General features: G+C 38.0%; 1 protein-coding gene across 1 annotated transcript in view; it reads left to right on the top strand.

The window, feature by feature from the left end:
- Nucleotides 1-9,563, top strand: part of LOC102916305 (vomeronasal type-2 receptor 116-like) — a 92,436-nt gene extending 82,873 nt beyond the window's left edge. Inside the window, exon 9 of the mRNA XM_076560379.1 lies at nucleotides 8,656-9,563. Coding sequence (XP_076416494.1) covers nucleotides 8,656-9,563 — 908 coding nt within the window. The remainder of the gene's footprint in view (nucleotides 1-8,655) is intronic.
- Nucleotides 9,564-27,559: the final 17,996 nt, after the last annotated feature.

A 27,559-nucleotide genomic window follows, 5' to 3' on the forward strand; every position in this document is an offset into this window, starting at 1 on the left:
CCTTTAATCCTAGCATTCCAGAGGCAGAAATTCATGTATTCAGGAATACATCCAAGCATGGTGACTCACACCTTTAATCCCAGAAAGCAAGTCTTTTATCCCAGGGAGTGATAGTAGAAAGCAGAAAGGTACATAAAGCATGAGGGCCAGAAACTAGAAGCATTTGGCTGGTTAAGCTTTTAGGCTTCTAGCAGCAGTTCAGCTGAGAGCCATTGGGATGAGGGCACAGAAGCTTCCTGTCTGAGGAAACAGGATCAGCTGAGGAACTGTCAAGGTGAGGAAGCTGTGGCTTGTTCTGCATCTCCGATCTTCCAGCATTCACCCCAATAACTGGCCTCAGGTTTGTTTTTATTAATAAGACTCTTTAATATTCATGCTACAGATTTTATTATTTCTTGCCATTATTTTTGCTTGTGTTTGCATTTTTTGTTTTTCCAATTTTTGAGTTGCATCATTAAGCCATCTACTTGTGTTCCATCTGACACTTTTAACGTAGGCACTTAGAGCTGTAAATTTCCCTTGTAAAACACCTTTCAATGCATCCCAGGAGTTTTGTTGGTTTGTGTTTTCATTTTCATTTAGTTCCAGGAATTTTTTTATTTCTGTCTTGATTTCTTCTTTGACTCATTCGTCAGTAAGTACTGAGTTGTTTCATCTCCAAGCAGTCTGTGTATTTACTAAAGATATATTTGCTGTCAAGCTTAAGTTTTGTTGTATTGGGATAAGATAGGACAGGTATTTCAATCTTTTTTAATTTGTAAATACCTGTTTTGTGTTCCATGATTTGGTCTATTTTTGAAGCGCTCCCATGTGTTAAAGAGTAAAATAAATTTTCTTTGCAGTTTGTGGGGGATACTATGTAGATATCAGTTGAGTCTAGGAGATTTTTAGATGTGACTTAATTGTGATATATTTCTCTTTATTTTTCCCAGACGCCCTGTTTGTTGGAGAAATTGGGCTTTTGAATTCACACTCTATTAGTAGATTGTTGTTACTGTGTCACTAAACACAGCAGTACAATTTTTATAAAATTAGCTGCCCCCAAATGGGATGCGTACACGTGTAGAGTTGTAATGTCTTTTTTGATTGCTGTTCCCTTGATTAGAATGTAGTTTCCTGTTTTACTTTTTCTAATTAATTTTAAATTAAAATCTACTTTGCTGGATGTCAAGGTCGCATGCATGCTTGCTTCCTGAATGTATGTAACTGGAGTGTTTTCTCTGTCGTTTTATTTTAAGGTGGTATTTATCTTTAAAATCAAAATATGTTTCTTGAAGAGAAGAGGCAAATAGACTTTGTTTTATGATCCATTCAGCTACTCCACATTTTTAAATGAAGAATTGAGGCCATTGATATTTAAGATATTGTAGAAACTTATGTTACTTGTGGTCACTCTGCTGTTGAAATTTGTTGTTTTCTGTGGTCGCAGTGGTGTTTCATGTTGTAATAATTATGTCTTCTTATTTCTTTCCACCATCTCTGCTGTATTCATTGCTCTCTTCAGTCTAAAATATAACTTCGTGTATTTTTCCTTAGTTCTGGTTTGGTGGATATGATGTTGTAGGCCGTTTATATCTTGAAAAGTTTGTATTTTTCCTTCAGTTTGGCAGTTATTTTTGCTGGGTACATTTCTCTAGGCTGGCCAATATAGTCTTTCAGGACTTGACATGCTTTGCTCTATGCTTTTCTGGCTCTCATGGATTCCATTTAGTAATCAGCTTCTATTCTCTTGGATTTTCATTTATATTTGCCTTGTCTTTTGTTTTCCTCTTGCAGCTTTCAGCATACCTTCTTATTATGTTTTTTAAGTGATAATTAAAATTTATTCTAAAATATTTTTCTTTGCTAGTTTTTTAGTAATAATATACTGTAGGGATTTTCTTTTCTGGTCTTGTCTATTGGTGTACTCTGTGCTTCCTCTATATATTTGGATATATCTTTCCATGGTTTCAGTAACTCTTCTTCTATGAAACTGACCTTATTGAAAAACTGGTCTATGTCATTGACCTGGAATTCTTCTCCATCATCTATGCCAATAATGTAAAGATTCATTTTTCTCAAAGCATCCCACACTTCCTTTCCTGTTTCAATTTTTCATATTTCTTGATTATTTTTTATCCTCTATTCTATCTTGGATCCTAACTTTTTCTTTCTGCTTGTTTCCTCTGACATGGAAGGCTGTCCTGGAGTTTCTGGCTGGCCTATGTGTTTTTTCAGTCCTGTCCTCATTTCAGCTTGAGTCTTCATCATGCTTTCTATTTCTTTCTGAATTCCATGTACAAGTCTTGCATTGACTTCATTTACTTCAGGTTTATGTTTGTGTTTTCTCAGGCATCATTATGGCATTGATTCTCCTTGAGTTATTTCTCTTTAGTTTTATTAAACTGTTTGTATCTTCTTTCAACTGCTTAAATTACTCTATGAATATAAGGAATGTTCTTTTATAGTCCGTGTCCTGAATTTCATTAGGTAATACTCATTGGCAAACATTTCTACCAGACTGGTATATTTGGAGAGAATATACTGTCTGTATCTGTGACAATATTGGTATTTTTGATAATATTTGGGCATGTGGATGCTTTATTACTCTTAATATTCATATACACAATGCAAATTGTGGCAAAAGAGATTATATATAAGCTTGTTATGTCTAGAGGTTGAAAATGGCTTATATGTAATGAAATAAAATACAAAGAATGGCCTGGGCTTTTGTACAGCATGTGGGTCCTGAAGTGTGGGGGTACATCCAGCTGGATGCAGAGTTTGGATGAAGAATTTGGATGTTGCTGAAACATTCATGAATAATTAATATGTGCTGGAGGTATTATTATCCCAGTTCTAAGTTTTACTATAGAGTTATAGTAATAAAAACAGGATGTTATTGGCATAAAAGCAAACACATAGGCCAAGGGAATTGAACTGAAGACCCAGACATAAATCCACACACATGTGGACACCTGATATTTTAAGAAGAATCCAAAAATACACACTGAAAAAAAGATAGCATCTTCAACAAATGAGGCTCATCTAACTGGATGACTGCATGTAAAAGAATGCAAATAGACAAATACTAATTATTCTGCACAAACAAAACTACAGATGGATCAATAACTTCAACATAAGGCCAGATACATCGAACCTCATAGAGGAGAAAGTGGGGAGTGTCCTTAAACCAATTTTCACAGGAATGTCCTTCTGGAGAGAATATCAGTAGCACAATCACTAAGAACATCAATTAATATATAGGATCTCATGGTGCTGAAGTGGTTTTGTATAACAAGGACACCAGAACTTCAGCAAAGTTACATTCTACTAAGTTGGAAAATATTTCTACCAATTATATTTCTGAGAGATGGCTAATATATAAAATGTGTAAAGAACTCAAAAGAGAACTGAACATCAAAATACAAGACAGTTAAAATGGGGTACAGAAGGAAGCAGAGTTTTCTCAAACGATAAAAACTGAATTGGCTGGGAAACACTAATAAATGTTCAACATCTTTAGTCACTAGGAAATATGAATCAAAACTACAGGATTGCAAAGTCAATGAAACAAATGACAGTATTCCCTGGCAAAGGTCTGAGGAAGGGAGGACATTTACTTATCCATCGCTGGTGGTTGTGCAGACTTGTACAGACCCTATGAAAACAGTGCCGGTTCCTCAGGAAGCAGGGAATAATTCTACCTCTAAATCCAGATAAACCACACTTTGGTTCTATCAAAAGGACCTGCACCCTACTACAGAGACAAATGCTCAACCATGTTCATTGCTGCTCTACTTTGAATAGTCAGAGCCTGGAAAGAGCTTAAATATCAAGCAATGAATAATAGATAATGCACATTTGGTACATTTAGACATTGGGATATAATTCAGTTGTTAAAGAATAAAATCAATTTCCCCCAAAGGGGTCCTATTGGATGTATTAACCACATTTGAGGGCATCCCCATGCAAATCATTAGAAAGCCAATAAAAAAATGAACTCAATTGTATTTTTGTACACTTTTTTTCTTCTCATTTTGCTTTAGTGGAAATTTTTCCTTTTTTTCTTTTCTTAATTTCATTTCTGCTTTTATGGAGTGTGTGTGTGTGTGTGTGTGTGTGTGTGTGTGTGTGTGTGTGTGTGTCTTTAGGACATTTTCTGTCCTAAAGACAGAGGGAGGAAATAAGAGAAAGAGGGAGGGAATATAAAATTTGTGGTGTCTTATTTAGAGTTTCAATTACTATGAAGAGACACTTTGACCAAACCAAGTTTAATAATTAGAAACATTTAATTTGACTGGCTTACACTCTCAGAGATTACTCGATTATCATCACACTATGGTAAAGGGGATTGTTTCCTTTATTTCTTCCTCAACCCCTATATCATTTTGTATGAAGAAGGGGTACCAGTTTTTTAGTTAATTTTGAATCCAGCCACTCTGCTGAATGTGTTTATCAGGTGTAGGAGTTCCATGGTAGAATTTTTTTTTTGGGGGGGTCGCTTATGTATACTATCATATCATCGGCAAATAGTGAAAGCTTCACTTCTTCTTTTCCAATTTGTGTCCTCTTGGTCTCCTTTAGTTGTCTTAGTGCTCTAGCTAGAACTTCAAGTACTATGTTGAGTAAATATGGGGAGAGTGGACAACCTTGTCTTGTCCCTGATTTTTGTGGAATCTTTTGAATTTCAGTTTAATTTGATGTTGGCTGCCTTGATTATCTTTAGGTGTGTCCCTTGTATTCCTGATCTCATATATACTTTTTTATCAGAAAGTGGTGTTGGATTTTGTGAAAGGCTTTTTCAGCATCTATTCAGATGACCATGTGTTTTTTTTTTCAGTTTGTTTATGTGGTGGATGAATTGACAGATTTTTCTATGTTGAATCAGCCCTGCATCTCTGAGAAGAAGCCTACTTGATCCTGATGGATGATCTTTGTGATACGTTCTTGGATTTGGTTTGCAAGTAATTTATTGGGTATTTTTGCATCAAAGTTAAAGAGAGAAGTTGGTCTGTAAAACTCTTTCTTTTTGAGTCTTGGTGTGTTGCAGGTATCAGGGTGACTGTGCCCTCATCAAATGATTTGACAATGTCCCTTCTGTTTCTATTTTGTGGAATAATTTGAGGAGTATTGGTATAAGCTCTTCTTGAAGGTCTGATACAATTTGGCACTAAAACTGTCTGCCCCTGGGCTTTTGTTTGTTGGGATACTTTTAATGATGATTTCTATTTCCCTGGGAGTTATAGGCATTTTTATATGCCTTATCTGTTTTGATATAAATTTGGTATGTGGTACCTATCTAGAAAACTATCCATTTCCTATAGATTTTCCAAATTAGTGGAGTACTGATTTGTGAAGTACTGATTTATGACCTAATGATTCTTTGGATTTCCTCAGTGTCTGTTATGTACTGCTTTGGGTTTCTGATTTTGTAAATTTCAATATTTTCTCATTGCTTTTTAGTTAGTTTTAACAAGGGTTTGACTATAATGCTGATTTTCTCAAAGAACTAACTCTTTGTTTCATTGATTTCTCTGTATTCTCTTTGTTTCTATTTATTGACTTCAGCATTCACTTTTATTATTTCTTGCCACCTACTCCTCTTGGGTAGGCCTTCTTCTCTTTGTTCTACAGCGTTCAAGTGTGTTGTTAAGTTTCTGGTATGAAAATTCTCTAATTTCTTTATAAAGGCACTTGGTGCTATGAATTTTTCTCTTAGCCCTGCTTTCCTTGTGTACCATCAGTTTGCCTATGTTGTGTGTTCATTTTCATTGAATTCTAGGAAGGCTTTCATTTCTTTCTTTATTTCTTCCTTGACCCAGTGGTCATTCTTTAGAGAATTGTTGAGTTTTCTTAAGTCTGTAGGCTTTATCTCATATAACCCATGGTGGTCTGATAGGATACAGAGAGTTATTTCAATATTTTTATAGCTACAGAGATTTGCTTTATGACCAAGTATATGGTCAATTTTGGAGAAGGTTCTAAGAGGTGCTGAGAAGAAGACATATTCTTTTGTGCTTGGGTGAAATGTTTTTAGATACCTGATAGGTCCATTTGAGTCATAATGTTTGTTAATTCCATTATTTCTTTGTTTAGTTTCTATCCGGATGGCCTGTCCAATGGCAAGAGTGTGGTGTTGAAGTTTCCCACTATTAACGTGTGGGGCTCGATGTGTGATGTACGCTTTAGAAATGCGTCTTTCACAAATGCCACAAATGTGCATTTGAGGCATAGATATTCAAAATCGACATGTCATCCTGGTGGATTTTTCCAATTATGAACTTCCTTCTTCATCTCTTTTGATTAACTTTGGTTTGAGCCTATGCTGTTACATATTAAGAGAGGTACATCAGCTTGCTTCTTAGGTCCATTTGATTGGAAAATCTGTAATAAATCATTCACTCTGAGGTACTATCTACCTTTAATGTTGAGGTATGTTTCTTGTATACAACATAAGTATGAATCCTATTTTGTATCCATTCTGGTGGATGGATACAAAACACAGTCCGTGTGTTTTTATTGGGGGAATGTAGTCCCTTGATGTTGAGAGATATTAATGGCCAGTGGTTGTAATTGTTGTTATTATGTTTTTGGTGCTGGTGATAGTAGTGTGTGTGTGCGTGTGTGTGTGTGTGTGTGTGTGTGTGTGTGTGTGTGTGTGTGTGTGTGTGTGTTTTCCTTCTTTTGATTTTGTTGATGAAAGATTATCTATTGCTAGTGTATGTGTGGGTGTTATTTAACTTGGGTTAGAGTTTTCCATTCAGTACCTTCTATAAGACTGGATTTGTGGGTAGGTATTGTTTAAATTTGACTTTTGTTTTTTCTATCTATGGTGATTGAAAGTTTCACTGGGTGTATTAGACTGGGCTGTCATCTGTTGTCTTTTAAAGTCTGTGGTTTGGAATCTCTGTTGAGAAGTCGTGTGTGATTGTTATAGGCTAGCCTTTATATTTTACTTAGCATTTTTCCCTTGTGCTTTTAGTAGTCTTTCTTTGTTCTGTACATTTAGTGTTTTGAGTATTATGTGACATGGGGACTTTCTTTTCTGATCTACTCTATTTGTTGTTGTTGTTTTGGTAAGCTTCTTGTTATTTTATACGCATGTCATTCTTTAAGTAATGGAAAATTTCATCAATGATTTTGTTAAATGTATTTTCTAGGTTTTTATGCTGAGATTCTTCTCCTTTTTCTTTTATGGTTATTGCTAAATTTGGTCATTTCATGGTGTCCCAGATTTCCTTGATGTTTTGTGTTAAGAGGTTTTTAGATTGACTATTTTATTTGCCCAATGAAACTACTTCTATTGCATTCAACACCGTGCATCTCTTTTATTATGTTGGTGCTGCTTGTATTTGTAGTTCATGTTTGCTCACCCAGATTGTCCTTTTCTTGAAATCCATCAGTTTGTATTTTTGTTATTGCTTCTATTTCAATTTTCATACCATAAATACTTTTTGCTACCTGCTTGCACTATTCTTGGCTATCCTGACATATTATTTAAGAGATTTGTTCATTTCATCTTATTCTTTGATTATCTTTGCATCAATTTATTTAAAGGAGTATTTCATTTCTCCTTAAGGAATTCTATCATATTCAATAAAGTTGTTTCAAGGTCATTTTCTTTTGCTTAGGCAATGTTGAAATACTAAGGTCTTGATGTCAAAGGATGGATGGGCTCTTGTGGGGTCATATTGCTCTAGCTGTTGTTTATTGTATTTTTAAACTGGCATTTATGCATCTGGGTTTGGAATGATTAGTTCTACTCCCTGAATTCTGAGTTACTCTTCATTGGTTGGGTGTTTTCGTTCTTGGTTTCTGTTTCCTCTTTAGTTTTCTAGTCTAGTTGGGAATCCCTGTTCAAGTTGGAAGTTGTCCTTCTGGCTGTTAGCTTGGCCTTTGGTGTAGCAGGGGATCACTGTTCTTCTGACTGGTTTGGCATGCATCTGTGATGGGGAATCTCTTTCTGTATGCAGTGAATGTGTTGCTCTGATTGGTTGATAAATAAAATTCTGATTGGCCAGTAGCCAGGCAGGATGTATAGGCAGGATAAACTGACAAGAAGAATTCTGGGAAGAGGAAGGCTAAGTCAGCAGAGGCCAGCCCGCAGTCCAGAGAGCAGCATGTAACAGCACACATGTGAAGCCACAGAACACATGGCAACATATTGATTAACAAAAATGGGCTGAGTTTAAGTGTAAGAGATAGTCAGTGGTAGGCCTGAGTTAATGGCCATTTAGTTATAATTAATATAAGCCTCTGTGTGTTTACTTGAGGGATGTGATTGAGAGAGATTTGTCCCTACTGCCAGCAGGTGGGGTCACAAAAATCTCTCTGACTACACACATGAGCAGCTGAAGACTGATCAAGCTGGTGTGACTTAAGTTTAGAATTCTTTAAAGGATTACTTGACAGTTTTACTTCAGTTGAACATGTAAATTACACTTTTATTTTCATTGCCCTAGAAAAACAAGAATAAACTTGTCAGCACATGGTGTACCATGAGGTATTCATGGCAGACATTAGGAAGGGGATGTCTAAAGTGTTAGTGTCCTTCATGACATGATAATAAGGCAGAATGAACAAGGATACACAAAACCTCAGTGCTCTTCATGGCTGAAGTACAAAATGTAAATAATTATAGAAGCTTAAATGTTGATTCATTTCCTCCCATAGATCAGCAGGAGTGTATCCCTTGCCCACTTCAAGAGTATCCAAACCCTGAGAGAAACAAATGCTTTCTGAAGTCAGTGACATTCCTGTCCTTTGAGGATTCTTTGGGCAAGGCTTTGGCCTGCACAGCTCTGTGCTTCTCGATCAGCACAGCTGTAGTTTTGGGGATCTTTCTCAAACACCAAGACTCACCCATTGTTAAGGCCAATAACCGGACGCTCAGCTTCATCCTGCTCATCTCCCTCCTCCTCTGTTTTCTATGTTCCTTTCTCTTCATTGGCCACCCAAGCACAGCCTCCTGCATATTGCAGCAAATTGCATTTTCACTTGTGTTCACTCTGGCTCTGTCCACTGTTTTGGCCAAAACTATAACTGTAATTCTGGCCTTTAGAGCCCTGAAGCCAGGAAGAACAATGAGAAGGCTGCTTGTCTCAGGCATCCATAACTCTGTCATCCCCATCTGTGTCCTGATCCAGCTTATTCTTCTTGGAGTCTGGCTGGGAACCTCGCCTCCCTATATTGAGGCAGATGCACACTCTGAACAGAGTCACATCATCATTTTGTGCAACAAGGGCTCACTTACTGCTTTCTACTGTGTGCTGGGATACTTGGGGATCTTGGCCCTAGGGAGTTTCACTCTGGCTTTCCTGGCCAGGAACCTGCCTGACACATTCAATGAAGCCAAGTTCCTGACATTCAGCATGTTGGTGTTCTGCAGTGTCTGGGTCACCTTCCTCCCTGTCTACCACAGCACCAAGGACAAGGCCATGGTGGCTGTGGAGGTCTTCTCCATCTTGACTTCTAGTGCAGGGCTGCTAGGATGCATCTTTTTCCCAAAGTGCTACATTATTCTTGTTAAACCTGATGAAAACTCTTTGAAATATTTGAAGAACAAAATACAATCTAGATAAAATTGATTGGTTAATAAATTGAGTCTTTTTCATAACATCCTATAGTTTAATATAGTAAAAATTGAACTTACTTAACTTTTCAGTAAGATTTTCTGAAATATATATTTAAACAAATTCGAAGAGCCCCTCACTGTGTCTCAAATACAATGTATTTCCAAATAGAAGCAACTGCTGAAAATTCACTTTATTTAGCTATTCTTGTTATTTATAAATTTATGGGCAATAGACATATGCAAAATTCAATTACAGACAAGAGAACAGCCCCCTGCAACACCAGTGAAAACCAGAGCCACAAGTCCACCTTGAACCAATTGGGAACATGTAAGGCCACATCTCTGGACTGAGCAGACCAGGTCCCTAGATCCTAGGCCCTGGGGGGAACACCCTGTGCCTCTCCTCCAAGTCATTGGATCCCCAGGGACTAGCCAGCTGCCCCTTCCCCCACCTCCTTCCCAAGAAAACATCCCCCTGTGACACCAGTGAAAACCAGGACATAAGCCCACCCTGTACCAACTGGGAACCGAAAACAGGTCCCACTCTGCACCCATTGGGAATAGCTGCTCCCTGAGGCAGAGCCCACTGGTGCCCATTGGACAAAGTTCTGCTCCTTGAGACACAAAATCCATCAGCACAGATTCAACCAAGAGCCTGGATTAGACCAAGAGCTCCCATTAGACCAAAAGTATCAATCAAACCAAAGTGTCTCCCTCAAAACCAGACAGCACTTGCATGGAATGGAGGAAGGGATGGGTAGACACCACTACAAAAATACAGTCAACAACATACAGACTAATATGTCACCATCAGAACCTAGTGGTGCTACATCAGTAAGATCTGAACATCCCCAAGCAGAAGAAGCAGAAGAAATAGACCTTAAAAATGACATGAAGAAGATAATAGAAGCCTTTAAAGAAGAAATGAAAACTTCCCTTAAATAACTCAAAGGAAAGACAAATAATTGAAAGAAATCAGTAAATCCCTTAAAGAAAGCCAAGAAAAAGCAATTAAATGGGTGAATGAAAAAGTCCAAGATTTGAAAACTGAACTAGAGGCAATAAAGAAGACACAAACTGATGGAAGGCTGGAAATGGAATATCTGAGAAAACAAACAGGAACTACAGATGCAAGTATAACTAACAGATGCAAGAGATGGAAGAGAGAATCTCTGGCATTGAAGATACAATAGAGGAAACAGATTCATCAGTCAAAAAAAAACACTAAATTTAAAAAAAAGTCATAACATAAAACATCCAGGAAATCTTGGACACCATGAAAAGTCCAGACCTAAGAATAATAGGGATAGAATAAAGAAAAGAATACCAACTGAAAGGCATAGAAAATATATTCAACAATGTCATAGAAGAAAACTTTCCCAACTTAAAGAAGGAAATGCCTATGAAGGTACAAGAAGCTAATAGAGCACCAAATAGACTGGATCAAAAAAAAAAAGACCCTTCGAATGTCTTGTTCCTTCCATCTATGATGATTGAAAGTTTTGCTGGGTATATTAGTCGGGGATGACATCCATGGTCTCTTAGTGTCTGCATTACATCTGTCCAGGTCCTTCTGGCTTTCAAAGTCTCCATTGAGAAATCGGGTGTTATCCTGATGGGTTTACCTTTATAGGTCACTTGGCCTTTTTCCTTGGCTGCTCTTAATATTCTTTCTTTATTCTGTACATTTAGTTGATTAATTATTATGTGTTGAGGGGAAATTTTGGGGAGTCTAGTCTGTTTGGTGTTCTATTAGCTTCTTGTATCTTCATAGGCATTTCCTTCTTTAAGTTGGGAAAGTTTTCTTCTATAATTTTGTTGAATATATTTTCTGTGAATTTGATTTGGTATTCTCAATTGTTGAAGCCAAGGTTGGATAAAGCACAGGGACAAATAACCAAATGGATGGAAGCACACAAACTATGAACCAAAGGCTGAGGGGCCCCCAACTGGATCAGGCCCTCTGAATGGGTGAGACAGTCATTTGGCTTGATCTGTTTGGGAGGCAGCTGTGCAGTGGTGCCGGGTCCTGGGCTTGTTGCATGAGTTGGCTGTTTGAATCCGGGGACTTATGCAGGGACGCTTGGCTCGGTCTGGGAGGGGGGGACTGGACCTGCCTGGACTGAGTCTATCAGGTCGATCCCAGTCCTCGGGGGAGACCTTGATCTGGAGGAGGTGGGAATGGGGAATGGGCTGGGCTGAGGGGGAGGGGAGTGAGAGGGGGAGAACAGGGGAATCTGTGGCTATTATGTGGAACTGAATGGTGTTGTAAAATAAAAAAAAGACCCTTTGCAACATAATAATCAAACCACTAAACATATAGAATAAAGATATAATATTAAGAGCTGCAATGGAAAAAGGCCAAATAACATATAAAGGCAGACCCATAAGAATAACCCCTGACTTCTCAATAGAGACTCTGAAAGCCAGAAGTTCCTAGACAGAACTAATGCAGAAAATAATAGACCATGGATGCCAACCCAAACTATTATATCCAGCAAAACTCTCAATCACTATAAATGGAGCAAACAAAATATTCCATGATAAAACAGATTTAAACAATACCTATCCACATATCCAGCCCTACAGAAAGCACTAGAATGAAAAATCCAAACTAAAGAAGTTAGATACAACCATGAAAATACAGGCAATAGATAATTCCACACCAACAATCACCAAAGAAGAGAAACACACAACAATTACCAACAAAAATAACAGGAATTAACAATCACAGTTATTAATATTAATTAATATCAATGGTCTCAATTCACCTATAAAAAGACATAGGCTGACAAAATGGATACAAAAACAGGATCAATCTTTCTGTTGCATACAAGAAACATATCTCAACTTTAAAGACAGACAATACCTCAGAGTAAAAGACTGGGAAAGGCTTTCCAATCAAATGGACTTAAGAAGCAAGCTGGTGTAGCTATCTTAATATTTAATAAAATAGATATCAAACTAAAATCAATTGAAAGAGATCAGAAAGGACATTATATACTTATCACAGGGAAAATCCACCAAGATAAAGTCTTAATTCTGAACATTTATGCCCCAAATGTAAGAGTACCCACATGTGTAAAAGAAAAATTACTAATGTTTAAATCGCACATCAAGCCCTACACATTAATAGTGGGAGATTTCAACACCCCAATTTACCACTGGGTGAATCTGCCAGATTGAAACTTAACAGAGAAATAAGGGACCTAACAGAAGTTATGGCTCAAATGGACTTAATAGATATATACAGAACATTTCACTGAAACACAAAAGAATATGCCTTCTTTTCAGCACCCCATGGAACCTTCTCTAAAATTGACCACATGCTCGATTACAAAGCAAATCTCAATGGATAAAAAAAAAATTGAAATAGCCTCCTGTATCCTTTTGGACCACCATGGCTTAAAGTTTGATTTCAACAACAACAAAATTTACAGAACGCCTCATGGAAACTGGACAGTGCCCAAATGAATCACCAATGAGTCAAGGAAGAAATAAAGAAAGAAATTAAGATTTCCTGGAATTCAATGAAAATGAAAGTACTTCATACCCAAACTTATGGAACACTATGAAAGCAGGGCTAAGAGGAAAATTCATAGCACTAAATGCCCACATAAAGAAGATGGAGAAATCTAACACTCATGACTTAACAGCTCACCTGAAAGCTCTAAAACAAAAAGCAGCAAAACTCACCCCGAAGGCATAGATACTAGGAAATAATCAAATTGAGGGCTAAAATCAATGAAATAGAAACAAAGAGAAAAATACAAATAATAAATAAAACAAAGAGTTGGTTCTTTGAAAAAAATCAACAAGATAGATAAACCCTTATCCAAATTAATCAAAAGGCAGAGAGAGAGAGAGAGAGAGAGAGAGAGAGAGAGAGAGAGAGAGAGAGAATACAAATTAATAAAATCAGAAATGAAAAGGAAGACATAACAACAGACAATGAGGAAATCCAGATAATCATCAAGTCATACTTCAAAAACCTGTATTCCATAAAATTGGGAAATTAAAAAAATGGACAGTTCTGGATAGGTACCACATACCGAAATTAAATCAACACCAGATAAACAATTTAAATACCTCTAACTCCTAAGTAAATAGAAGCAGTTGTTAATATCATATTCCCCTCAAGTGCCTGCCCTGAGATTTCTTCCAGAGTCCTGAGGAAGACGCTATGCGGGCAGGGGTTACCAATCTCAAGGATATCAAATGAAACTACTTCCATGAAACTGTTAGGTTCATTCACTTTATTCTTCTGAGACAAAATTCTATCTACACAGCTTCAATTCTGTTCTCATCCTTAGCTCCTCTCTGTCCCTTCTCCTCCTGTCCTCTCATAGTTCTTTCTATTCCATTCTCCTCATTCCTCTCTTCATCCTTGTTCCTTCCTCTCCACTCCCTGCAACCCATCCATACACCTACCATCAGCAATACTCTGGCCCTCCTGCTTTCTGGTCAGGTGGGGTAAGTCTGCTCAGAGCTAGGAAATATGCCTCATAGCTTGATGAACCTGGTATGTAAAAGCCCCTTTGTTCTAAGTAAGTTGTTTGAGGGGGCCACTTGGGCTGTGAGAGAAAGGGGGTCTGAGCTTAGTTTGCACAAGAAGCAAATCTATGTTCTAACATCTGCCTGGCCTAGGTGGTGTCTCCATATGGATATTTACCTGGTATGTGTGGAGAGCTTATTCTGTCTGCCACCTGTCCTTGGATTCTTTTGTCCAGAGATGACCCTGGATATATGTGCTTGATAAAGGAAATAATTGCAGAATGCAAACATCTGAATTTTAATGCTATAAAGAATAAGCAGAAAGCATGGAAGCAAGAAGCCTTGCCTGCCTGACTGTATCCAAATACCTTAGTTGTATATGCCAAGGAATGATCAATTCACACTGTTTAGAAGTTCTTAGGAAAGCAATCATTGGGAAAACATAGTGCAGAAGAATATCATTGCAAGAACTGGCTCTCTCTCTCTCTCTCTCTCTCTCTCTCTCTCTCTCTCTCTCTCTCTCTCTTTCTCTCTTAGCCTATATATATATAGGCTAATATTACCAAGACTCCTGGAGTCTTGGCTTTTTCCACTGGAAGAGCCCTGCTTCTTCCAGGTATTAGCTTTTGCTATAGACAGCTGAGTCCCTGCTTCATATTCCTGAGGCCCACAGCATATTAAAAGTCTCCCAACTGCTGGAGATGTCTTTCTGTATGCTGTAAATGTGTTGCTCTGATTTGGTTGATAAAACACTGATTGGCCAGTAGCCAGGCAGGAAGTATAGTATAGGCGGGATAAGCAGAGAGGAGAATTCAGGGAACAGAAAGGCTGAGTCAGGAGTCACTAGCCAGACAGAGGAATCAAGATGTGAAGACAGAACTGGGAAAAAGTACCAAGCCATGTGGCTAAACATAAATAAGAATTACTGGTTATTTTAAATGTAAAAGCTAGTCAATAGTTTGCCTGAGCTAATGGCTGAGCAGTTTAATTAATATAAGCCTCTGTGTGTTTATTTGGGGAATGCTAGTGGGAGAGATTTGTCCCAATGCCGTCAGGCCCGGATAAAAGAAAACTTCAGCTACACCCAACCAAACAAAGCCCAGAGCCAGAAGGTTTCAGTACAGAGTTCTACCAGAATTTCAAAGAAGAGCTAATATGAATACTCCTGAAATTGTTCTGAACAACAGAAACAGAAGGAACATTGTTAAACTCTTTATGAGATTACAGTTACCCTGATACCCAAACCACACAAAGATGCAATGAGGAAAGGGAATTACAGTCCAATCTCTCTCATGAACATTCATGTAAAAAATACTCAACAAAATACTGGCAAACTGAATCCAAGAATACACCAAAAAAAAACCAAAAAACAAAAAACAAAACCCTTATCCACCATGATCAAATAGGCTTTATCCCAGAGATACAGAGACAGTTCAACATACAAAAATCTGTCAATGTAATCTACCATATAAACAAACTGAAAGAAAAAAAACACATGATCTCATTAGATGCTACAAAAGCCTTAAGAAAATCCAACCATTCTTCATGATAAAAGTCTTGGAGAGATCAGATATAAAAGGAACATGCCTAAACATAATAAAAACAACATACAGCAAGCCAACATCAAACTAAATGGACATAAACTCAAAGCAATTTCACTAAAATCAGGAACAAGACAAGGCTGTTCACTCTATATCTATTCAAAATAGTACTTAAAGTTCTAACTATAGCAATACCACCACAGAAAGAGATAAAGGGGCTACAAATTGGAAAGGAAGAAGTCAAAATTTTGCTATTTGCAGATGATATGAGAGTATACATAAGTGACCTCAAAAACTCTTCCAGGGAGCTCCTACATCTGATAAACATCTTCAGTAATGTGGCAGGATACTAGATTAACTCAAAAAAATCAGTACCCTCATATATATAAATAATAAATAGGCCGAGAAGGAAATTAGAGAAACATCACCCTTTACAATAGCCACAAATAACATAAAATATCTTGGGGTAACTTTAACCAAACAAGTGAAAGACCTGTATGACAAGAACTTTAAGTCTTTGAAGAAAGAAATTGAAGAAGATGTCAGAAAATAGAAAGATCTCCTATGCTCTTGAATAGGTAAGATCAACATAGTAAAAATGGCAATCTTATGAAAAGCAATCTACAATTGCAGTGCAATCCCCATCAAAATCCCAAAGCAATCATTCACAGACCTTGAAAGAACAATACTCAACTTCATATGGAAAAACAAAAAAACCTAGGATAGCCAAAACAATACTGTACAATAAAGGAACTTCTGGAGACATCACAATCCCTGACTTCAAGCTCTACTGTAGAGCTATAGTTATAAAAACAGCTTGGTATTGGCATAAAAATGGACATGTGGACCAATGGAATCAAATTGAAGATCCTGACATTAATCCACACAATTATGAACACCTGATTTTTGACAAAGAAGCCAAAACTGTGCAATGGAAAAAATAAAGCATCTTTACCAAATGGCACTGGCATAACTAGACGTCAACATGTGTAGAGGAATTCAAATATATCCATAGCTATCGCCATGCATGAAACTCAAGTCCAAATGGGTCAAAGACTTCAACATAAATTCAGCTACACTGAACCTGATAGAAGAGAAAGTAGGAAGTAGTCTTGAACACATTGGCACAGGAGACCACTTCCTAAATATAACACCCATAGCATAGACACTGAGAGCAATAATTAATAAGTGGGATCTCCTGAAACTGAGAAGGTTTTGTAAGATAAAGGACACAGTAAATAAGACAAAATAACAGCTTACAGAAAGGGAAAAGATTTTTAGCAACCCCACATCTGACAGAAGGCTGATCTCCAAAATATATAAAGAACTCAAGAAACTATATATCAAAATACCAAATAATCCAATTAAAATGGGGTAAAGATTTAATCAGAGAATTCTTAACAGAAGAATCTCAAATGGCCAAAAGTTATTCAAGAAAATGTTCAGCATCCTTAGCCATCAGGGAAATGCAAATCAAAATACTCTGAGATATCATCTCATGCCTGTCAGAATGGCTAAGATAAAAAACACTGATGACAGCTTATGCTGGAGAGGATGTGCAGCAATGGGAACACTCCTCTACTGCTGATGGGAGTACACTACTGTATAGTCACTTTGGAAATGAGTATGGCGTTATTTCAAAAAACTGGGAATCCACCTCCTCAAGATCAAGCAATAGCTCTCTTGGACATATACTCAAAAGATGCTCAGCCACACCACAAGGACATTTGCTCAACTATGTTTGTAGCAGCACTATTCATAATAGCCAGAACCTGGAAATAACTTTGATGCCCCTCAAGTGAAGAATGGATAAAGAAAATGTGGTACATTTATACACTGGAGTATTATGCAGTGGTAAAACAAAACCAAACAAATGCCATCATGAAATTTGTAGGCAAATGATGGAACTAGAAAAAATGATCTTGAGTCAGGTGACTCAGACCCAGAGAGACAAACATGGTATGTATTCACTCATAAGTGAATATTAGAGGCAAAGAAAAGGATAAACAGGCTATAATCCACGGATGCAGAAAAGCCTGGTAAAGAGGAGGACCCTAAAAGGAACACACATAGATCACCCCAGTAAGGGGGAAGGGTTAAGATCGCTTGGGTAAACTAGGAAGTGGGTGTAGAGCAGGGGAGATGGGGGAGAAGGAACATGAGGGTTCAAGATGGCCAACTTTGGGGAGGGAAAGTCAGGGAGAGTAATAAAAGAGATATCTTGACAGAGTGAGCCATTATGGGGTTAGTGCCAGATGGAGGCTGATACAGAGACCCACAGCCAAGCACTTTGCCAAGCTCCTGGAGTTCAGTTGATGAGAGGGAGCAGGAATTATAGGAGCAAGGAGAATCAAGATCATGATGGGAAAAACTACAGAGACAGTGGATCCAAGCTAGTGGGAGTCCATAGACTCTGGATTGGCAGCTGGGGAGCCTTTATGGGACCTCACTAGGCCCTCTGAATGAGGATGACAGTTGTGCAACTTGATGTGTTTGTGAGTTTCCTGGCAATGGGACCAGGACTCATCCTGAGTGCAAGAACTGACTTTTTTAAAAGCCAGTTCACTATGGTGCCATGCATTACTCAGCCTTGAAGCAGTGGGCAGGGACTTGAGCCTGCCCCAACTTGGTCAGACAGCCTGTGTTGAATATCCAAGTGAGGAATTACCCACTATGAGTAGTGGATGGGAGTGGGATGGGGAGAGGTGGGGGGAAATGGGAGAAGGGGAGGGAGGGGGAAAAGTAGGCAGTATTTAAAATGAAAACAATTTTAAATAAATAGATAAACCTTTAAAATAAACAAGAACAACAAAAAGAATATTTTTAGTTTCAAAGAAGCTAAAACATAAATGCTAAATATTTCAAAACAGTGAATCCTATACTTCCAATCCTATGGAAGAGGTGTATCTATCTTTTAAAAAAATGTTTAAATATTTGTCATTTCTTGTATACCCTGTGCTTTTACCAATGAAGATACAGTGTTGTGCATATGAAGCATTCATGCTCTGTGAGAAACAAAAAGAAGTAAACACATGGGTTATAGAGATGGAGTGCCTCTGTAGAGATTAGCAGTTAGGAACATCTCAAAGAAATAACAAATAAAATGCTGATAATGGAGGAAATGATATAATAGGCACTAGTAAAATAATGAATTCAATAGACCTTAATAAGATTTTTCAGAAAAAGCAAATTGAAAAGTCTGCTTTGCAAAAATACCGGATATTTTTAAAGAATGAAAATAAGTAATAAATAAATATATTGATAGTTATATCTTTTGAATTCATGATGACAGTCACAAATTATAAGTGGACAGGTACTACAAAATTATTCCATGACCAACTAAGACTAAAGCAAGAGTTTTATATCTTTCTATTAAGTAGATCTTTTCTCCCCAGAAATGACTAAACAGTTTCACAAAGGGAGTTTTTCCCAACTTTCAAGAATCTAATAATTCTCATTCTCACAAGTATAGTCAGAGAATGAACACATGGGAGAATTCAATAAATCCTATGGAAATAGGTAGAATTGTTCCTGATGACTGAGAATGACATTACAAGAAAGAAATTCAAAGCATGTACTCCTTATACTGAACTCACATGAAAAAGTCAGACAAGGTAATTCAGAAGGAGGAAATTCTATGATCATGTTAGGTTTGTGTAATTTATTTCAATAATTTTTGTCAATATAAGTAAATACAGATTATCACTTAAATGAAAAAATATTAAAGTATAACAATGAAAAGGATAGATTGTTCACTTTATTCCAACAAAGTAGATGGGCAATACCAATCTGGAATGGTTAATTGAGAGCGTTTGGGAATTTTCACTATTGAGCAATGATTTACTTGAGTCTGAAAAGTCGAAGGAAATGTGGGCAAATGCCACAGAGCTGGTGCAGAGAAATGGCTTGAAGTAAAAGGAGAACCTGAGCAGAGACCCACAACAACTTTTTTCCTAGTAGATATGGATCATTGTGTGAGGTGTCCAGAAAGTCATTATGCAAACACAGAGCAGAAGCACTGCCTCCAGAAAGCAGTAACGTGCCAGGCGGTGGTGGCGCATGCCTTTAATACCAGCACTCGGGAGGCAGAGGCAGGCGGATCTCTGTGAGTTCGAGGCCAGCCTGGTCTCCAAAGCGAGTTCCAGGAAAGGCACAAAGCTACACAGAGAAACCCTGTCTCGAAAAACCAAAATAAATAAAAAACAGAAAGCAGTAACGTGAAGACCCTTTGGGAAAGGCACTCACCTACTTGGCCCTGGGCTTCTCTGCACTAACAGGAGGCGTTCTGGTGTCTTTGTGAAGTACCACCCCACTCCCATTGTCAAGGCCAACAATCAGGTTCTCACTTACATCCTGATCATCACTCTGACCTTCTGTTTTCTCTGTCCATTGCTCTTCATTGGCCGTCCTAACACAGCCACCTGTATCCTGCAGCAGAGCACATTTGTAGATTTGTAGTTCTGTTCATGGTGGCTCTCTCCACAGTCTTGGCTAAAACTATTACTGTGGTTCTGGCTTTCAAGATAACTGTTCCGGGGTGACTGATAAGGTGGATAATGAAATCAAGAGCTCCTAACTTCATCATTCCTGTCTGCACCCTTATACAGCTTGTGCTCTGTGGCATTTGGCTGAGTACCTCTCCTCCCTTTATTGATTCAGATGCTTGCTCTGAACATGGCCACATAATTATTATATGCAACAAGGGCTCCACTACTGACTTCCATTCTGTCCTGGCTTACCTATGCTCCATGGCACTTGGGAGCTATACTATGGCTTACCTGTCCAGGAACCTGCCTGACACATTCAATGAAGCCAAGTTCATGACTTTCAGCATGTTGGTGTTCTTCATTGTGTGGGTCACCTTCCTCCCTGTCTACCACAGCAAAAAGGGGAAGGTCATGGTGGCCATGGAAGTCTTTTCCATCTTGGCTTCCAGTGCAGGCCTCCTAAGTTGCATTTTTCTCGCCAAGTGCTATATTATTTTGTTCAGACCACATAGGACTGTGCTTCCTCATGTCAGGAACAAAGCACCTTCTAGAAGAAAGGTCAGTCTTACAGATTACTCCATGTTTTTCTTAATTACATAGAAGTCTTCAAGCCTGTTTAGCAAAAACCCAATTGTCAGAGATCGTATAACAGTTTGAGATTTTATATTTATTGTTTTTGTTTATTGATGAAATTGATCTTTATTCTCTCATCTTCTATTTTTTACATATTTCTCAAATTAGAAAGCCTATTTTCATAAAATTAATGTCTTTCTCAATTAATATTAAAGAGAATATTAATGGGATGTGTATGTAATCTTCACTTCTTCCACACTGAATAATTTTGCCTTTATAGCACCAAATGTTTTCATATATATCCATGTGTTTTTGATGCCATTGATATGTTTCCTGGATTCATTGTGCTTACATTTCATGTATGCTTTTGCTATGCAGGAAGGCATATTTTTCAAAATGAATATGATTTTGACATGAAGGAATTGCTCTGCTAAAAAACTGCATAATTAGCTGCATACTAGAATAGAATAGACCAATTCATTTCTTAATTATAACCCAAAGTCAGATGTCAGTTAATAAGATATTTATCCGATTACATGAAGCTTCTGTTAAATCTGTAAAGATTGTGAAATGTCCTGCTCTAACCAGTTCTGTAGAATCTGTGCTCATGTCTATCTTTGACTATAGATATCAAAATGGCTTTTCTACTCACTCATTCACAATTTTTCAATTTTGATAAATTACTCTATATTCTTTATTGTGTAACTCCTGCATATTTATGAGTACTCATTTCTCCATATTTTATCAATATCGCTTAAGAGATATGTAATTCTTTGGGAACAACATTTCTGACTCTTCTTATTTCTGGTGTAGTGTACATTTACATAAATATGTAAGACATTATGTGTTGTGTGCCTTGTATCTTGTCGTTTGTCTGTAATTAGTTTTTGTAGTTCACAAGCTATAAACATTCGAGAATAAGGTAGAGAATACCTTATGACAATCACTACAGGTAAACTGAAAACAAGCCAGAGTCTGTCTTTATGAATGGGTTCATCAGGGTGACTTTTATAAATATGTTTTCTCATACAGTATGTTGTTATCATGGTTTGTCCCCACTCATCCCCTCCCAGATCCTTCTTAAAGCCATCCAACCAACTTCATGACCTCTTTTTCTCTCTCTTTAGGAAACAAACAGGAAAAACACCCAACCAGAACAAAATAAAACAAACAATAACAAAACTAGGTAAAGTGTGTAGAACACATGTAAAGGTAGGCACACACACACAAACACACATTTACACACACAGGTGTCTTGCCTGCAACTGTGCAACTAGTGCAACTGTGGCATAGATTTTGAGGGAGTAACCAGTCAACATCTGATTTGACTTTAGGTCCACTCTATGGAAAACATACCTGACACTTTTGTGTGTGTGTCAAATACCTGTAGGTAAATGGAACAAGGTCAGAGGGTAAAACCAAATGCCACTGTTCTACTAAAAGGCCATAGCAATAAGATGACTCCTAATAACATTCTAGAATAGATCAGTGCCTTCCTCAACCACTGTCAGAGAAGCTTCCTCTTGTGGCAGATGAGAGAAAATACAGAGACCCACAGTTGGACATTATGCTGAGAATGATAGACCTTGGAACTCTCAGCCCTGAATGTTATGTCTTCCTCTAACCCCTCCCCTCAGGATGTAGGGATCACTGTGGTTGATGAGGCAGAAAGAGTGTTGGAGGGAGAAGGACTAGAGGACACTAGAAGAACAAGGCCCTCTACATCAACAAGATAGGTACACAATTGATCTCACAGAGACTGTGGCAACATGCACAGGGCCTGCACTGGTTTGTACCAGATGGGGTGAAAGTGGATATGTTCACATTCCTCCATTCCTAACCCAGTAGCTGTTTCCAATTGCTAAGCAATTGCAAATGAAAGTCTAATTTTCTCCAAGAGAGTCTCACTAAGGGAACAAAAGCTCCTTCTAAGTATAGGATACAAAAATAACACTAGATTGCCAACAGAAAAGAAACTCAATTGTGTCTTTGGAACATCCTTGTGTCATAATGTCCTGTCAGGCTTTTCATTTTTTTCTTTTTTTTCCTTTTATTTTATTTTACAATACCATTCAGTTCTACATATCAGCCACGGGTTCCCCTGTTTTCCCCCTTCCAACTCCATCCCCTTTCCCGCAGTCCACCCACTCATTCCCACCTCCTCCAGGGAAAAGCCTCCCCCGAGGACTGAGATCAACCTGGTAGACTCAGTCCAGGCAAGTCCAGCCCCCTCCTCCCAGACTGAGCCAAGTGTCCCTGCATAAGCCCCAGGTTTCAATCAGCCAACTCATACAATGAGCACAGGACTCGGTTGCACTGCATAGATGCCTTCCAAACAGATCAAGCCAATCAACTATCTCACCTATTCAGAGGGCCTGATCCAGCTGGGGGCCCCTCAGCCTTTGGTTCATAGTTCATGTGTTTCCATTTGTTTGGCTATTTTTTTTCAGTAATTGAGTAAAATCGAAATTTATTATAAGCCACAAATGTCCTAGGGACCTCCATACTATATATATATAGCCTCCATAGTTCTATGGGTTGTGGTCTGATTGTTCTTTATTTTATATCTAGAATCCACTTATGAGTGAGTACATACCATGACTGTCTTTCTGGATTTGGGTTACCTCACTCAGGATGATTTTTTCTAGTTCCATCCATTTGCCTGCAAATTTCATGCTTTCATTGTTTTTCTCTGCTGAGTAGTACTCCATTGTGTATATGTACCACATTTTTTTCATCCATTCTTCCATTGACGGGCATCTAGGTTGTTTCCAGGTTCTGGCTATTACAAATAGTGCTGCTATGAACATAGCTGAGCATGTATCTTTATCGTATGAATCAGCATTCCTTGGGTATATGCCCAAGAGTGGGATGGCTGGGTCTTGAGTTAGTTCAATTCCTAATTTTCTGAGAAACCAACATACTGATTTCCACAGTGGTTGTACAAGCTTACATTCCCACCAACAGTGGAGGAGTGTTCCCTTTGCTCTGAATCCTCTCCAACATTGACTGTCATTAGTGTTTTTGATCATAGCCATTCTGACAGGTGTAAGGTGGTATCTCGGAGTCATTTTGATTTGCATTTCTCTGATGATTAAGGATGTTGAGCATTTCTTTAAATGTCTTTCAGCCATTTGTGATTCTTGTTTTGTGAATTCTCTGTTTAGCTCTTTAGCCCATTTTTTAATTGGACTGTTAGGTATTTTGATGTCTAGTTTCTTGAGTTCTTTATATACTGTGGAGATCAATCCTCTGTCAGATGTGGGGTTGGTGAAGATCTTTTCCCATTCTGTTGGCTGTGTTTTTGTCTTATTGACTGTGTCTTTTGCTCTGCAAAAGCTTCTCAATTTCAAGAGGTCCCATTTATTAATTGTTGTGCTCAGGGTCTGTGCTGTTGGTGTTTTATTTAGGAAATGGTCTCCAGTGCCATTACGTTCAAGAGTGCTTCCTATTTTCTTTTCTATTAAGTTTAGTGTATCTGTATTCATGTTCAAGTCTTTGATCCACTTGGAATTGAGTTTTGTGCATGATGACAGATATGGATCTATTTGTAATCTTTTACATATTGACATCCAGTTATGCCAGCACCATTTGTTGAAGATACTTTCTCTTTTCCATTGTATAGTTTTGGCTCCTTTGTCAAAGACCAGGTGTTCATATGTGCATGGATTAATGCCAGGGTCTTCAATTTGATTCCATTGGTCGGTATGTTGGTTTTTATACCAGTACCAAGCTGTTTTTGTTACTATAGCTCTATAGTAGAGTTTGAGGTCAGGTATGGTGATGCCTCCAAAAGTTGCTTTATCGTATAGGATTCTTTTAGCTATCTTGGGTCTTTTGTTTTTCCATATGAAGTTGAGTATTTTTCTTTCCAAGTCTGTGAAGAATTGTGTTGGGATTTTGTTTGTTGGGATTTTGATGGGGATTGCATTGAATCTGTAGATTGCTTTTGGTAAGATTGCCATTTTTACTATGTTAATCCTACCTATCCATGAGCATGGGAGATCCTTCCATTTTCTGATATCTTCTTCAATTTCTTTCTTTAGAGATTTAAAGTTCTTATCAAAAAGGTCCTTCACTTGTTTAGTTAGTATTATCCCAAAGTATTTTATATTATTTGTGGCTATTGTAAAGGGTGATGTTTCTCTGACTTCTTTCTCAGCCCTTTTATCATTTGTGTATGGGAGGGCTACTGATTTTTTTGAGTTGATCTTGTATCCTGCCACTTTACTGAAGGAGTGAATCAGCTGTAGGAGTTCCCTGGTAGAGTTTTTGGGGTCACTTACGTATACCATCATATCATCAGCAAATAGTGAAAGTTTGACTTCTTCCTTGCCAATTTGTATCCCTTTGATCTCCTTTTGTTGTCTTATTGCTCTAGCTAGAACTTCTAGTACTATATTGAATAAATATCGGGAGAGTGGACAGCCTTGTCTTGTTCCTGAATTTAGTGGTATCACTTTGAGTTTCTCTCCATTTAATTTGATGTTTGCTGTTGGCTTGCTATAAATTGCTTTTATTATGTTTAGAAATGTTCCTTGTATTCCTGATCTTTCTAAGACCTTTATCATGAAGGGGTGTTGGGTTTTGTCAAAGGCTTTTTCAGCATCTAAGGAGATGATCATGTGGTTTTTTTCTTTCAGTTTGTTTATATGGTGTATTACATTGACTGATTTTCGTATGTTGAACCATCCTTGAATCCCTGGGATGAATCCTACTTGGTCGTGATGGATAATTGTTTTGATGTATTCTTGGATTCGGTTTGTCAATATTTTGTTGAGTATTTTTGCATCACTGTTCATGAGGGAGATTGGTCTGTAGTTCTCTTTCTTTGTTGCATCTTTGTGTGGTTTGGGTATCAGGGTAATTATAGCCTCATAGAAAGAGTTTGGTAGTGTTCCTTCTGTTTCTATTGTGTGGAACACTTTGAAGAATATTGGTATTAGTTCTTTGAAAGTCTGGTAGAATTCTTCACTGAAACCATCTGGGCTTTTTTTGGTTGGCAGAATTTTGATGACTGTTTCTATTTCTTTAGGGGTTATTGGTCTATTTAAATGGTTTATCTGGTCTTGATTTAATTTTGGTATGTGGTATTTATCCAGAAAATTATCCATTTCTTCCTGGTTTTCCATTTTTGTGGAGTACAGGTTTTTGAAGTATGATCTGATGATTCTCTGGATTTCCTTGTTGTCTGTTGTTATGTCTCTATTTTCATTTCTGATTTTGTTAATTTGGGTGTTCTCTCTTTGCCTTTTGGTTAATTTGGCTAGGGGTTTGTCTATCCTGTTGATTTTTTTCAAAGAACTAACTCTTTGTTTCATTGATTTTTTTGTATTGTTCTCTTATTTTCTATTTCGTTGATTTCAGCCCTCAATTTGATTATTTCCTGGCTTCTATTTTTCCTGGGTGAGTTTGTTTCTTTTTGTTCTAGAGCTTTCAGTTGTGCTGTTAATTCATTGGTATGAGATTGCTCCATCTTCTTTATGTGTGCATTTAGAGCTATAAATTTTCCTCTTAGCACTGCTTTCATAGTGTCCCATAAGTTTGGGTATGTTGTACTTTCATTTTCATTGAATTCTAGGAACTCTTTAATTTCTTTCTTTATTTCTTCCTTGACCCATTGATGTTTCAGGTGGGCATTATTCAGTTTCCATGAGTTTGTGGGTTTTCTATAATTTTTGTTGTTGTTGAGGTCTAGCTTTAAGGCATGGTGGTCTGATAAGATACAGGAGGTTATTCCAATTTTTTTTTGTATCTGTTGAGATTTGTTTTGTGGCCAAGCATGTGGTCATTTTTTGAGAAGGTTCCATGGGGTGCTGAGAAGAAGGTATATTCTTTTGTGTTAGGATAGAATGTTCTGTAGATATCTATTAAGTCCATTTGAGTCATAACATCTGTTAGATCTTTTATTTTTTTGTTAAGTTTCAGTCTGGTAGATCTGTCTTTTGGTGAGAGTGCTGTGTTAAAATCTCCCACTACTAATGTGTGGGGTTTGATGTGTATTTTAAACTTTAGTAGTGTTTCTTTTATGAATGTGGGTGCTTTTGTATTTGGAGCATAAATATTTAGAATCAATCTTGGTGGATTTTTCCTGTGATAAATATGTAATGTCCATCCTAATCTCTTTTGATTGATTTTAGTTTGGTCTATTTTATTAGATAATAGGAAAACTACACCGCTTATTTCTTAGGTCCATTTGCTTGGAAATCCTTTTCCTAGCCCTTTACTCGGAGGTAGTGTCTGTCTTTGAAGTTAAGGTGTGTTTCCTGTATGCAGCAGATGGATGGGTCCTGTTTTCTTGTCCATTCTGTTAGCCTGTGTCTTTTTATATAATATATATATATTATATATTCGTTCTGGTTCCGTCCCACTGAGATAGCTTCTTCCCCTGGTGTTGGGGTTAGAGGTGTCCCTGTTCCAAGTTCTTGATTAAGGGCTTGTTTTCACTAGCTCTTCCGCGGGTAATAGCTCTGTTTCTGGTCTTTATTGCGACTGTGTTTCGGCTGCCACCTGCTGGGCCTGTCTGTCTCCACACCGGGCCTGCCTACCTCTGCCAGGCCTGTCTACCTCTGCGTGCTGCTGCTGGGCTTGTCTGTCTCTGCAGGCTGCCACCAGGCCTTTATGTCTATGCCGACCACTGCAGGGCCTGTCTGTCTCTGTGGTCCGCTACTGGGCCTGTATGTCTCTGCCGGCTGTCGCAGGCCTACCTGCCTCTGATTGTAACCACTGCCATGCCTGTTTACCTCTGGGGGCCACTGCAGGGCCTGTATGTCTCTGTCACTGCCACCGCCGGGCCTGTATGTCTCTGCCGGCTGCCGCTCCAGGCCTACCTACCTCTGCCTGTTGCCGCCGGGCCTGTCTCTCATTTTTTCTCTTTTGTATTTTATTATGTACTTTGAGTATGTATT

This window comes from Peromyscus maniculatus, chromosome 23 (assembly GCF_049852395.1).
Source record: "Peromyscus maniculatus bairdii isolate BWxNUB_F1_BW_parent chromosome 23, HU_Pman_BW_mat_3.1, whole genome shotgun sequence".
Taxonomy (NCBI): domain Eukaryota; kingdom Metazoa; phylum Chordata; class Mammalia; order Rodentia; family Cricetidae; genus Peromyscus; species Peromyscus maniculatus.